Source organism: Tachyglossus aculeatus, chromosome 15 (assembly GCF_015852505.1).
Source record: "Tachyglossus aculeatus isolate mTacAcu1 chromosome 15, mTacAcu1.pri, whole genome shotgun sequence".
Taxonomy (NCBI): Eukaryota; Metazoa; Chordata; class Mammalia; order Monotremata; family Tachyglossidae; genus Tachyglossus; species Tachyglossus aculeatus.
The window spans coordinates 18,199,828-18,214,821 of NC_052080.1; the positions used below are offsets into that span (position 1 = coordinate 18,199,828).

Here is a 14,994-nt window from a genome sequence, read left to right on the forward strand (position 1 = left end):
TAATAATATAATAATAATAATATTGGTATTTGTTAAGCACTTACTATGTGCCAAGCACTGTTCTAAGTGCTAGGGTAAATACAAGGTAATCGGGTTGTCCCACGGGGGCCTCACAGTCTTCATCCCCATTTTGCAGATGAGGTAACTGAGGTGTAGAGAAGTTAAGTGACTTGCCCAAAGTCACCCAGCTGATAAGTGGCAGAGGCGGGATTAGAACCCATGACCTCTGACTCCCAAGCCCGGGCTCTTACTGCTAAGCCACGCTGCTTCTCTCTAAGCATTTAAAGTCCAGCAGGAGCAATTCCTCTGCCAGGAGGGTCAAAGGAGTCACTGCACAGAGTAAGCGCTCAATCAATCAATCAATCAATCAGTCGTATTTATTGAGTGCTTACTGTGTGCAGAGCACCGTACTAAGTGCTTGGGAAGTACAAGTTGGCAACATATAGAGACAGTCCCTACCCAACAGTGGGCTCACAGTCTAAAAGTCTAAATACGATCGAATGGTGGTTTGTGGGCCCAGGTTCAGGAGGCAGAGCCAGGGGAGACTGCTCTGAGTTTCCCCCAGCTCCCTCCCGCTGCCCCTGCACGCAGATCTATTTTTGGGAGGCCCTGAGACGGAACGACACGGAGCGCGTGAAGACCCTCTTCCTGCCCGAGAACGGCGTCAAGCTCAAGAACCTGACCGGCTACACGGCCTATCTGGTCAGCGTGCTGGCCTTCAACGCGGCCGGGGACGGCCCCCGCAGCAGCCCCGCCCGGGGACGGACCCAGCAAGCAGGTGGGCAAGGATGGGAGGGGGCTCCGGGCCAGGACGGGGACTCCTGGTTACCAGCCCCGTTGGCAGAGGCGGGGGGCACGGAGCCCTGTTCTGTGCCAAGTGTGTTGGGAAGGGGCAACAGGGAGTCCCAGTCTGTACCAGGCATGATGGAGAGGGGCAGCTAGAAGCCCCACTTTGTGCCGGACGAGTCGTGGAGGGGCAGCAAGGAGCCCCGCTCTGTGCCAGGGGTGTTGGGAAGGGACAACAGAGAGCCCCATTCTGTGCCTGGCATGATGGTGGGGCAGCGAGGAGCCCTACTCTGTGCCAGGTGTCTTAGGAAGGGGCAGTAAGGAGCCCCACTCCATACCAGCCATGTTGAGAAGGGGCAACAAGGAGCCCCGCTCAGTGCCAGGCATGTCGGGAAGGGACAGTAAGGAGCCCCACTCCATACCAGCCATGTTGAGAAGGGGCAACAAGGAGCCCCGCTCAGTGCCAGGCATGTCGGGAAGGGACAGTAAGGAGCCCCAGGTCTGTGCCAGGTGTGTTGGGAAGGGGCAACGGGGAACCCCATTCTGTGCCAGGGATGATGGGGAGAGGCAGCGAGGAGCCCCGTTCTGTACCAAGTGTGTCGGAAGGGGACATCCAATAGCCCCGCTCCATGCTGGGCCAGGCCACTGGTGCTCCCGGCAGACCCACCTGAGTGGGGGATCCTCAGAGGACAAGAGAGAGAGAGCTTGTTTGGAGGTTTGGGAGAAAACAGCAAAGGAACAGGTAACCCCCGCTCCCTCTTTTCTTTCCTCACCGCAAACTTAATGCCCATTTTCCAGATGAGGAACCTGGGGAACAGAAAAAAATGAAGTGACTTACCCGAGGTCACCCGGGAGAGAAGTGGTGGAGCCAGGATTCAAACCCAGGTCCTTCTGATGACCAGACCCATGCTCTATCCACTAGGCCATGCTGAGTGCTTGCTGTGAGCAGAGCACTGTACTAAGCGCTCGGTAGACATGAGCCCGACCCTCAAGGAGCTTCCAGGCTAGTGTCCTGACCAGCCCCTCCGTGATGGATTCGTGATGGAAATGGTCTGTCCAGCAGAGCCCCTCTGATAATAATAATTATAATTATAAATAACAGTCATTATTATTGCGGTATCTGTTAAGTGCTTACTTTGCATCAACCACTGTTCTAAGTGCTGGGGTAGATACAAATTAATCGGGTTGCTTACAGTCTAAGTTGCTTACATGGAGCTCACAGTTTAAGTAGGAGGGAGATCCAGTATTGAATCCCCATGTTACAGAGGAGGAAACGGAGGTCCCTAGAAGTGAAGTGACTTGTCCAGGGTCACTCAGCAGGCACGTGGTGGAGCCAGGATTGGAATCCGGGTCCTCCGACTCCCAGGCCCGCGCTTTTTCAATCAATCGTATTTATTGAGCGCTTACTGTGTGCAGAGCATTGGACTAAGCGCTTGGGAAGTACAAGTTGGTAACATATAGAGACGGTCCCTACCCAACAATGGGCTCACAGTCTAGAAGGGGGCGACAGAGAACAAAACAAAACGTATTAACAAAATAAAATAAATAGAATAGATATGTACAAGTGAAATAAATAGAGTAATAAATACGTACAAGCATATATACATATATACAGGTGCTGTGGGGAAGGGAAGGAGGGAAGGCGGAGGAGATGGAGAGGGGAAGGAGGGGGAGAGGAAGGAGGGGGCTCGGTCTGGGAAGGCCTCCTGGAGGAGGTGAGCTCTCAGTAGGGCCTTGAAGGGAGGAAGAGAGCTCTCCACTAGCTCTCCACTAGCACTAGCACTAGTGTGGTCCACTAGACCACACTGCTCCTCCTATTCCCTGGTTTCCTGTCCCCAGACAGACCGGCCAGCCCAGCCCCTGCCGAACCCCTAGGGACCCCTAATCCCGGGCTCGAGGCCCGGGACAAAGGAATTATCAAATGGTGTGTCTCTTGGTCCTTCCTGAAAGGAAAAGGAGGCCCCGTCCTGTGTTCGACTCCCCGTCAGCAGCGGACCAAGGCGGGCGGACCTGAAGCCTGGCTCTGAAGGCCTCTTGGCAGCCCCCGCCGCTCACCCGGGGTTGGAGACGGAAAACGGTCCCCGGGATTAGCCTCCGGCCCAGCGGGAAGGAGGAGCCGGACAATAATAGCCCCAGTGATCCGGCCCGGAACAGCTTGGGACCACCCCGAGTTGCGGGCTCTCTCTCTTTCGCTCCCTCTCAATCCGGCCCTGACCCCAAACTGCTTACGTTAGCTGAGACTCCGGGTGGCCCGGATCAGGGGGTTTAGAAAACACAGCTCTGGGAGCATGCCCAGATGTCCAGTAGAACTCTGGACACAGCGATCCTCCCAGAGGGTCCCAGAGTCCGAGGCCACAAAGAGAGGCGTGATTGCTGCTCTAGTAATAATGATAATAATAGTATTTCTTAAGTGCTTACTATGTGCCAGGCACTTAATAGTAATAATAATAATTAGGATTGTAGGATTTGTTAAGCACTTACTACGTGCCAGGTACTATACTAAACTCTGGGGTGGATACAAACAAATTGGGTCGGACACAGTCCCTGTCCCACATGGGACTCACTGTCTTAATCCCCATTTTCCAGGTTAAGTAACTGAGGCCCAGAAAAGTGAAATGACTCGCCCAAGGTCACACAGCAGACATGTGGTAGAGCCAGGATTAGAACCCAGGACCTTCTGACTTCCAAGCCTGTGCTCTATCCACTAAGCCACGCTGCTTCTCTGAGCTCCGTGAGCTTCCCCTTTCTCCTTTCCCAACCCACCCCTTGTTCTCCTCTTGGATTCCCAAACACCACTCTCTCGGTGGGGTCTCCTCCTCTGAGGGATGAATCTGGAAAGACCTAGGAAGTCTGCCCCCAGGATGGCCGGGGTAGGATGTTGGTGGAGGGAGTTGGAATTTTCTTCCGATTCCTTGGCCAGGAGCCTGGAGCTGAGCAGGACCGGTTCTGGAGGAACCTCGGAGGGCTAAGTCTCTCCGATCCCTACACTCCTGATGCTCCCTGTGGGGGAGCCGTGGGTGGCCGGGATCACAAAGTCGGCCACCACATCTTCCAGGGATGAGGGGACGGAACCAGGGCAGGGAGGTGAGATGGGGGCCTGAGTCGGAGGATTCTGGGATTTGCTGCAGGCTAGGGGCCTGAGAAGGAGAAGGGGCATCCAAAAAATGCCTTGTGTGTTCTCAGCGATGAGTCCACCCCATTTCCTTCTCCATCCCTGGACATCCCGGGCGGGCGGGAGACAGGGGAAGGGACTCATCAGCATTCTGGCAACCCAAGTTTCTGCCCTCTCCAGCACTGAAGACCTTGGGCATTCCTGTCCTAAGTGGTTGACGCCTTCATTTTGGGCCTCACCCACGCCAGGCCGGGATCACCCAACCACCCCCACCTCCGGACTCTTCCGGATCTCAGGTCCAGGTTGTCTGGGCGGCTGGGGCTGACCTGCCTTGGGAAGGGGGATAGAAGAGAAGTCCCGGAAGGCAGCTCGTGGGCGGGAAATATGTCTGTTTATTGTCACTCTGTCCTCTCCCAAGCACTTAGGGCAGTGCTCTGCACTGTACTAAGCACTCAATAAGTACGAATGACTGAATGAATGAATTCTCACACAGCCCCGAGCGCTCCCAGCTCCGTCAGGTTCAGTGAGTTGACCACCACGTCGGTGAATGTGTCCTGGGAGGCGCCTCTGTTCCCCAACGGTGTCCTGGAAGGCTACAGGCTGGTGTACGAACCCTGCACCCCCGTTGACGGTAAGTGCCCCCCGACCTCGGCACACTCCCTTCTTCCTCCAAGCTCCTCGCCTCTAAGGGGCGAAGGAGCAGCGGTGGGCAGAGATGACTCTCCCCAGTGTACAGAGTGGGAAACTGAGGCCCAGAAGAGTTCCGGAATGTTCTCCAGGTCTCAGGCAAATCCCTGTCCAAGTCAGAGCTAGAACTTGAGCTCTCTGTTATCTTCTCCAAGCACTTTGTGCAGTGCAGGATATTGTTGTTATTATTATAATATAATATTATCATATTATATATATTATTACTATGGTATTTGTTAAGTGTTTACTCTGTTCCAACCATTGTACTAAACACTGGGGCAGAAGTGCTTTCTATGTGCCAAGCATTGTAATAGGCACTGGGGCAGATTTAGTCCCTGCCCCACATTGGGGTCACAGTCATAAGTAGGAGAGAATCCTCCACTGAGGCACAGAGAAGTTAATTGACTTGCCCAAGGTTACACGGCAAATAAGTGGCAGAGGTGGGATTAGAATCCACGTCCCTTGACTGCCAGGCCTGTGCTCTATCCACTAGATCTCCCTGTTTATCCCTGCTTGGTTACTGGGCGCTCAGAAAGTACCCCTATTGCTATTTGGCTCCCCTTGTCCTAGTCCAGTGCTCTGTCCCTGGTATTTCCCGGCTTTTCAGCATGGGAACCCGCAGATACCTGCTGCTTCTCAAGTCCTGCCACAAAAACTCTCCCTCCTACCCCTCACCCTCTGCCAACACTCAAGGGATGCAGTATGGCCTAGTGGACAGAGCAGAGGACCTGGGTTCTAATCCCGTTCTGCCACGTGCCCGCTGGGTGACTTTGGGCAAATCATTTCTCTTCTCTGTGCCTCAGTTACCTTCTCTGTAAAATGGGGACTAGGCCTTTGAGCCCCATGTGGGACATGGATGGTGTCCCACCTGATCATCTAGTGTCTACCCCAGCGTTTAGTGCCCGGCACATAGGAAGCACTTAACCGAAGGGCATTTTTTTATAAAAAGGGGGTTGAGGAAAAGGACAATTAATCAGTTGTATTTATTAAGGGCTTACTATGTGGAGAGCCCTGTACTAAGTGCTTGGGAGAGTACACTGCAACAGAATTAGTGGACATGTCCATGCCCACCATGAGCTTATGGTTCAGAGTGGGGGAGGACATTAATATGAATAAATACATACTTTATAATATATAATTTAAAGATATGTACATGAGGGTAAGGTTTGTTGCCATGAACAGGACTCATAGTCAATCAACTATTAATGCTACTAATTATTATTATTATAGTGTTTGTTGTTTTATTGTTGTTATTGTTTTTGTTAAGTGCCTACTGTGTGCCAAGCACTGTAAAATCCCTGGGGTAGATGCAAGACAACCAGGTAGGACACAGACCCTGTCCCACAGTCTAAGTAGGAAGAACAGGTAGGTCATCCCTCATTTTACAGATGAGGAAACCAAAGAATAGAGAAGTTGGGTGTCTTGCCCTAGGCCACGCAGCCACAAGTCAAGTGCCTCACCCAAGGCCCCACAGCAGGCAAGTGGCCGAGCCAGGATGAGAATGCAGATCTCCAGACTGCCAGCTCCTTGAGATTTCCACTAAGCCGCACTGCCTCTCTTCGCCTGGGCATTCCCAAGAAGTCACAGGACAGTTATTAATAATAATAATAGCTATGGTATTAGCTAAGCACTCACTAGGTGTCAGGCACTGTACTAAGCACTGGGATGGATACAAGCAAATCGGGTTGGACACGGTCCCTGTCCCACATGGGGCTCACAGTCTCGATCCCCATTTTACAGATGAGGGAATTGAGTCACAGAGAAGTGAAATGACTTGCCCAAGGCCACACAGCAGACAAGTGGAGGAGCAGGGATGAGAAAGCATGACCTTCTGACTCTCAGGCCCATGCTCTATCCATTAGGCCATGCTGCTTCTCCGTCCAACGAGTAGAGATGCCAAGACCCCTGGGCTCGTCCCCTCCCCTGATTGGGAACAAAAGGAAATTAGGCGCTCTTATTCTTTCTTGGGTCCCTTCCTTATTTCACTGAGACACTTAACTCCAGCCGACATCACTTTCCTCCGTCGCCTCAGACCGGCTGGTATGGTTGGGTCGCGCCGGGGCGGAATCCAGGTCCCACCCTGGAGGTGTTGAGTGGCAGGGTGGCGGAGGGGGGGAGCAAGCCAAGCTGAGCTCCCAACCTGGAAATCCCTTGTTGTTCTTGGATTGATAATCTTATTAGGAGGGGAAAGGGGGAGAGAGGAGGAGGTCATCTTGGGCTCCGCTTCCAGGGTCAGATTCCTGTGAACCGTGGCCCTGTCTGGGTGGATGGGCTCTCCCAGGAGGAGTCCCCACCCCCACCTTGGCCCTCCCCCAGCCCTTCCTGAGAGGAAATTCAGACTGGCACCCTAGGTAGGCCGCGGGAACCAGAGTCGCCAGTCTGTCTCGGTCAGCCAGAGGCCCCCAGCCACACGGACAATGGTTTCAGTCTTCCCGGCCGTCACCCGCTCACCTGCAGGTTCCCAAAGCTGCGCTGGGAGCCAACGAGGCCTCTGGCTCGATAAGGGAGGCCGGGGAGGGGGCGGTGAGAAGAGCCATGAAGGTGGGGCAGGAAACCAGGAGGGCTTCTGGAGACCAAAAGGCTCAGAGCCTAGCTGGGAACAATGTCTTAGTGCTGAACAGTTTTGCCATCCCCGTCAACAACACCCCCAGATCTAGAGGTAGTGAAGTGACTCGCCCAAGATAACCCAGCAAGCAGTTGACCTAGCCAGGATTGGATTCCCAGGGCCTCTCATTCCCCGGCCCGTGCTTTATTCATTCGATCGTATTTATTGAGCGCTTACTGTGTGCAGAGCACTGTACTAAGCACTTGGGGAGTACAGGTTGGCATCCACTAGACATGCTGCTTCTTACAGAAACAGTTATTATTATGATATTCCTTCATGAAAGTTTTTATTTTCATATAGACTGCATAAAAAATGTGGTAGGTAAGACCTGGCCTGTTATATTGTACTCTTCCAAGCATTTAGTACAGTAAACACTGAATAAATATGAATAAATGAATGCTATGCCAGTCCTGCTGGGTAGAGAGCCAGACCACAGCATGCCAAAGGGATTTTTGGCTAGCGAAGAGAACCAGTTCTAGTCCCAGCCTAGTCCCAGCTAGTCCCAGCCCTGCCACTTGCCTAGTGGAGGACGTTCGGGAGGATACTGCTGTGTGCCTCCGTTTTCCAATCTATAAACTGGGGATAAAACGCCTGTTCTCCCTGCTTTCTCCTGTGAGCCCTTTTTCGGGGAAGAGATCGAGTCTGACTTTTTTTTAATGTCATTTATTAAGCACTTACAATATGCCGAGCACTATACTAAGCGCTGGGGTAGATACAAGATTGAACACAGTCCATATTCCACATGGGGCTCACAACTTGATTACCTATCCCAGGGCTTGCTATATAGGAAGCAGTTACTAAATATTATTAGTACCAAAACTGCTCTCTTCTAACGGGAATTGGACATCGGGCTTGGAGGGATTTTTCTCAGGATCATTGAGGGTATTAGAGAGAGAGGGGAAGCTCTTTCTAGGAAGGGAACGTGGCTTTTTTTATGGTATTTGTTAAGCACTTACTCTGTGTTCTAAGCACTAGAATCCCCATTTTAAAGATGGGAAAACTGAGGGTTAGAGAAGTGAAGCGACTTGTCCAAGATCACACAACAGGCAAGTGAGAAGCAGCATGGCCTAATGAATAGAGCGTGGACCTGGAAATCAGAAAGACTTGGGTTCAAATCCCCATTCCTGTAAAACCTTGGGCAAATAACTTCTCCGTGCCTCAGTTACCTCATCTGTAAAATGGAGATTAAGACTGTGAGCCCCATGTGGGACATGGACCACGTCCAACCTGATTAGCTCGTATCTACTCCAGTGTTTAGTGCAGTGCCTGGCCCATAGTGCTTAATGAATGCCATTTTTTAAAAATGTGGCGTATAAGGCTACGGACCTGAGCGCTGTGAGTAACTCTGTGCTTCGGGATTGGGGGGTGGGGGTCTCCTTGCCTCCTGGCTTGTGTCCTCAGGGGTCAGTAAGATTGTGACGGTCGACGTCAAGGGTGGCAGCCCCCTGTGGTTAAAGGTGAAGGACCTTGCAGAGGGAATAACCTATCGCTTCCGAATCCGGGCCAAAACCTTCACCTACGGGCCAGAGGTTGAAGCCAACATCACCACCGGCCCCGGAGAAGGTAGGTCACTGACCGCAAGCTTGTCGGGGCCCCCCCTGTTTTGTTTTGTTGTCTGTCTCCCCTTCTAGACTATGAGCTTATTGTTGGGTAGGGACCGTCTCTATATGTTGCCAACTTGGACTTCACAAGCCCTTAGTACAGTGCTCTGCACACAGTAAGCACTCAATTAATATGATTGAATGAATGAATGAATCAGTCTTGTTTATTGAGTGCTAACTCTGTGCCGAGCACTGCACAGAGCACTTGGTGAAGCACACTAAAATAGAGTTGGCAGACACGTTCGGTCAATCGATCAATAAAGGGTATTTGCTGAGGGCTAACTGTGTGCAGAGCACTATACTAAGCACTTGGGAGAGGACATTACAACAGAGTTGGAAGACACATTGTCAGGCAACCCGTGGTAGTTATTGAGTGCTTACTGTGGGTGGAGTACTGTACTAAGCGCTTGGGAAAGTACACTACAACAGAGTTGGAAGATATGTTCAGTCTATCAGTCGATGGGATCGAATGCTTACTGTGTGCCGAGCACTGTACTAAGTGCTAGGGCAAGTACACTACAACGGAGTTGGAAGACACGGTAGGTCAATCAATCGATGGTATTTATTGAATGATAACTGTGCAGAGCACTGTACTAAGCACTTGGAAGAGGACACTACAACAGAGTTGGCAGACATTCAGTCAATCAATCAGTGGTATTTATTGAGCATTTACTGTGTGCGGAGCACTGTACTAAGCACTCGGGAGAGGGCAACACAGCAATATAACAGACACGTTCCCTGCCGACAATGAGCTTACAATGTAGAATGCCTTCGTCCACAATTGCCCACTGGAGGCCAGACGGGAGCCCCCTTAGAGACCAGAATCAGGAAGTGGCCCCCACCACCACAACTTGCCACTCCCAATATATGATCCCAAAAGATTGATTTCCTTGAGAAAATTCCAACCTCCCCCCCGCCAAGACTCACACACACCCCAACTTTGTCATCTCCCCCAAGCTGTTCACACAAGATTAGGGTTAGTGTGTTTTCCTCTCTTGGCCTTCTGCACAGGCTGTGATGTCCCCGCAGAGCCCCTCTCACCTGGCCCAAGTTCCCTTGGACACAAAAGGAGGAAGAGAGGGGCGGCCGGAGGGCCAGGGCTGGGGACGGCTGGCAGGAAGGGGTGGATCCTGGCCCTCTCTGGAACAGTACGTCCCGGGCTGGGCTCCCCTCCAGGTTGGCCGCTGTGGAGAGCTTCCTGGGAGAGGGAGATGGTCCCCGAGGAAGAGCTGGAGTTCAGGACAAAAGTGACAGCAGATCACCTGGGAGCAGCAGAAGAGTTGGGGCTGGTGGGGCAGGAATGTGGTGGGGGGCAAGCTGCCATCTGGCCTTTCCCTCTTTGCCTCAGGGGGAACAGCTGGGATGTCAGCCCTGGCCACCCCAAGCCTGAAAGGAAAGGGAGGTTGAGGTCCGTCTGCTCTCCCAATCCCAGGGTGCCTCCCTCTCCACGGGCCCCGCTTTCTCAGCCGCTCCTCTAGTCGCTCTTTCCCGCCACTCAGCCCGGAGGCCAGAGAGGGGGCGAGGGGGGCGAGGGGAGGGACAGAAGCCGGCCTTCCACTGCCCAGCGTCCTGCACTTCATGGTTGGATTATACTCTCCCCAGGGCTTAGTACAGTGCTCTGCACACAGTTAGTGCTCAATAAATACGACCGACTGACGTATTGACTGCAAATAGTGGGCAAAGGGTAACACAGGAGTCTGACGTTCAAAACCCCCAGCCCGGAGCAGCCAAGTCAAGATGATGCCTGGCTCCGGATGTCTTCCTTCTCCAGAGGGCTCCTCTCCCAAGTCCTGTTTGTTTGCGGACCTCCCCCTCCTCTTTCACCGGACCTCTCCCCTGACCTGCACCTGTGTGCCCTTCCCAGGAGCCCCCGGTCCCCCCGGGACCCCCATCATTGTCAGATACAGCTCGGCCATCGCCATCCACTGGTCCAGCGGAGACTCTGGGAAAGGACCGATCACCCGCTACGTCATCGAGGCCCGGTCGTCAGGTACCTCCCGCCCCGGGGGACTTTGCTCCTTGAAGAAGAACCACGGGGTTTCTATGTGCTTGGCACATAGTATGTGCTTAACAAGTCTTGTCTTATGCTGTCAAGCGATGCCATGGACATATCTCCCCCAGAATGCCCCACCTCCATCTCCAATTGTTCTGGCAGTGTATCATAATTAGAGAAGCAGTGTGGCTCAGTAGAAAGAGCCCGGGCTTTGGAGTCAAAGGTCATGGGTTCAAATCCTGGCTCTGCCAATTGTCAGCTATGTGGCTTTGGGCAAGTCACTTCACTTCTCTGTGCCTCAGTTCCCTCATCTATAAAATGGGGATTAAGACTGGGAGCCCCCTGTGGGACAACCTGATCACCTTGTAACCTCCCCAGCACTTAGAACAGTGCTTTGCACATAGTAAGCACTTAATAAATGCCATTATTATTATTATTATTATTATTATTGGTGGTGGTGGTGGTGGTTCTCTACTAGGAGCCACAGGTATATGGATTGTAGGAAAAGTATCAGAGGGTCTTTGACCCAATATAGGGGAAGAACTAGATAAAAAAGCTAAAGTAATCAGACAAATGCAAGGGGAAGTGGTAAGGAGCTGATCAGGATATCTGCACTCCTCCATCCCCGCCACATTGCACACTCCCCCGGTCTGGGCTGTGGCCCCTTGGAAACCCGAACCACGTCAGCCGAGCAGAGGCCACCTCTATTTTCACCGTGGCTCTCATTGCTCCACGGTGCCTTGGTCCTTTTCTCAGTTAAACTCTTTCTAAGACACAGGCTCTGCCAGCCCCTACGGCTAACCTAGTCAGTCAGTCGTATTTATTGAGTGCTTACTTTGTGCAGAGCACTGTACTAAGCGCTTTTGAGAGTATAATTGAACCATAGACACATTCCCTGCCCGCAGTGGGCTTACAGTCTAGAGGATTGCAGTTTAAACGGAGAGAATGATGATGATGATGGTATTTGTTAAGCGCTTACTATGTGCAAAGCACTGTTCTAAGCACTGGGGGGATACAAGGTGATCAGGCTGTCCCACGTGGGGCTCACAGTCTTAATCCCCATTTTCCAGATGAGGGAACTGAGGCACAGAGAAGTGAAGTGACTTGCCCAAAGTCACACAGCTGACAATTGGCAGAGTCGGGATTTGAACCCATGACCTCTGACTCCAAAGCCCGTGCTCTTTCCACTGAGCCACGCTGAGAATGTGTACTTTCCAAAATGTGAGAGTGATAGGGAGAGGTTTAAGAATAATAATAATAATTGCGGTATTTGTTAAGCACTTTCTATGAACCAGGCACTGTACTAAGCACTGGGGTGGGGACAAGCAAATCGAATTGAACACAATCCCTGTCCCACATGGGAATTCCAGTCTCAATCCCCATTTTACAAATGAGGTAATTAAGGCCCAGAGAAGTGAAGTGACTGGCTCGAGTTCACAGAGCAAACAAGTAGCTGAGACAGGATTAGAACCCATGACCTTCTGATGCCCAAGCCAGTGCCCATCCACTATGCCACACTGCTTAGCCAGGACACACACACACGCACAGACACACAGCCACCCAGAAACAGCACCACCCCTGTGGACTCAGTGGTTGGAGTCTTTGTCCGATTTGGATTTCAGCCTTTTTGAGACCTGGGCTTTCTCTCTCTCCCAAGCCAGGCTCCATCTTCCACCTCAGTGTGGGCAGGGCACTCCAAACTGACCAGCGACTGGGCGGCCCCAGCAAACTCCAGTCCGAGCAAACCCTGGTGTCCGTTTCCCAAATCGCGGAACTCGGCCAGCCCAGGGAAGCGGGACGTAAAAGCGTCCGGTGCTGGAACCGGAGCGGGGAAAGGCCAGCCGGAAACTGAAGGCCTGGTCTCCCCTCCTCACTGGCCTGGGCGTCTCTTGCAGATGAGGGGCTGTGGGACATCCTGATCAAAGACATCCCCAAGGAGGTGACCTCCTACACCTTCAGTATGGACATCCTGAAGCAGGGAGTCAGCTACGACTTCCGGGTCATCGCTGTGAACGACTACGGCTTTGGCACGCCCAGCGCTCCCTCCCAGTCTGTCCCAGGTACCTCCCGCCCCCCGGCCCCTACTCGTTTGGGGAGGGGCGTGGATAGGGGTGAAGTTGGCCATGGGGAGCAGGCCCTGAGTTGGGGAGAGAGAAAGGGGAGTGGGTTGTGGAGGACCCCAGAGTGGATCCAGGAGGTGACAGGTGTGTCCCCAACACATCCGGCTTTATCAAGGGCCGCGACCTCTTGCCAGAAACCACCGTTGATCAGATGCCCGGCTCCTTCCCTGCCTTTTTCTGCTGCCCATGACCAATGTGGGAGTTGTGGAGAGGTGAAGAGTGCGGGGGCATCTGGGAGTTGTGGGGGGCCACAGATACAGGGAGATGGGCACCCCACGGCAGACCTCGGGGCTTCCAGGAAAACCGGAGCACACTGATTAGTCCATGGCTCATGGGAGCAGAGGTTCACCATCCGCATCTTGGGCTGTCCCACTATTCTCATTCCCCCCTCCCTCCCTGCTCCAGGATGTCCCACCTTTCATTCCTTCATGCAGTCGTATTTATTGAGGGCTTACTGTGTGCAGAGCACTGTAATAAGTGCTTGGGAGAGTATGATACAACAATACATGGACGCATTCCCTGCTCACAACGAGCTTACAGTCTAGAGACATTCCCAGGACAGGATAGAGTGGTCTCTCCTCCAGCAGAGTTCAAGATATCGGAGGAGTGGAAGAGGACTGAGGGGAGCAGAAGAGAAGTCAAGAAAGTGTTTCTCTCAGGAGACAGGAGCCCCAACCGCCCCCAGCTAGAGGATGCTATGTGTGGGATAATGCTGGGGGTGGGGGCAGATCAGGATCCAGGACTGGGCCTGGATCCTGATCCGTAATGGGAGGCACCCTGAGAGACCGGTCCAGGGCAGGGAAATACCGTGAGCTGCCCAGAGGAATCGGTTTAGGTTGGGGCCACCACCTCCTGGGCTGCCTGCCCCAGAACTCTGCCTTTCGTTCATTCATACAATCATATTTATTGAGGGCTTATTGTGTGCAGAGCACTGTACCAAGTGCTTGGGAGAGTACAATAGAATAATAAACAGACACATTCCCTGCCCACAGTGAGCTTACAGTCTAGAGGAGATCTGCCTCAGACTTCCAGAACTGACCCAAGCTTGTCCCAGACCAGGAGGTTAGGGGTAGAGGAGGAGTAGGATGAAGAGGAGAAGGGGTGGAGGAGAATGACGAGTGGAGGAGGAGGAGGAGAAGGAGAGGTGGAGGAAGAAATGAATGGGGTGGAGGAGCAGGATGAGGGGTGGAGAAGGAGGAGGAGAGGAGGAGGAGGAGGAGGATGGGGCTAGAGCCGGAGGAAGAGGATGCAGGGTGGAGGAGGAGGAGGAAGGATGAGGAGGAGAGGTAGAGGAAGAAATGAATGGGGTGGAGGAGCAGATGGAGGGGTGGAGAAGGAGGAGTCGAGGAGGAGGATGGGGCTGGAGCAGGAGGAAGAGGGTGCCAGGTGGAGGAAGAGGAGGGATGAGGAGGAGAAGGAAGAGGAAGAGGGGAGGAGGAGGAGGGATGGAGGAGGAGAAAGAAGAGGAGGAAGGGGAGGAGGAGGAGAGGGTCCCAGCTTGACAAGCCAAGATCCGAGCCAGAAAGAGGGATAGAGAGAGCCCGGTGGGCAGGCAGGAGGCCAAGGTGGGGGCAGAGCGCTCAACTTGATGCCTTCCCATCCCTGCCCACATTCCAGCCCAGAAAGCCAATCCCTTCTATGAAGAGTGGTGGTTCCTCGTGGTTATCGCTCTGGTAGGCCTCATCTTCATCCTGCTACTCGTCTTCATCCTCATCATCAGAGGCCAGAGCAAAAAGTACGCCAAGAAGTCAGACTCGGGTGAGTTTTTGGGTTTTTTTTTTTCTGGGGGGGTGCTTGGTTTTATGGTACTTGTTGAGGGTTTACTATGTGCCAGGCACTACGCTAAGAGCTGGGGTGGATACAAGCTAATCAGGTTGAACACAGTCCCTGTCCCACACAGGGCTCACTATCCCCATTTTCCAGATGAGGTAACTGAGGCATAAAGAAGCCAAATGACTTGCCCAAGGTCAGTCAGTAGACAAATGGCAGAGCAGGGATTAGAACCCAGGTTCTTCTGACTCCCAGCCCCATGCTCTATCCATTAAGAACACTGTGACTCTAGTTTTGGGGGGTTTTTTAAGGTATTTGTA

At 52.8% G+C, this 14,994-nt stretch overlaps 1 protein-coding gene across 1 annotated transcript in view; it reads left to right on the top strand.

Moving 5' to 3' along the window:
- Nucleotides 1-14,994, top strand: part of SDK2 (sidekick cell adhesion molecule 2) — a 188,550-nt gene that overhangs the window by 160,383 nt on the left and 13,173 nt on the right. Inside the window, exons 37-42 of the mRNA XM_038757461.1 lie at nucleotides 592-778; nucleotides 4,392-4,529; nucleotides 8,592-8,753; nucleotides 10,656-10,781; nucleotides 12,680-12,844; nucleotides 14,522-14,662. Coding sequence (XP_038613389.1) covers nucleotides 592-778; nucleotides 4,392-4,529; nucleotides 8,592-8,753; nucleotides 10,656-10,781; nucleotides 12,680-12,844; nucleotides 14,522-14,662 — 919 coding nt within the window. The remainder of the gene's footprint in view (nucleotides 1-591; nucleotides 779-4,391; nucleotides 4,530-8,591; nucleotides 8,754-10,655; nucleotides 10,782-12,679; nucleotides 12,845-14,521; nucleotides 14,663-14,994) is intronic.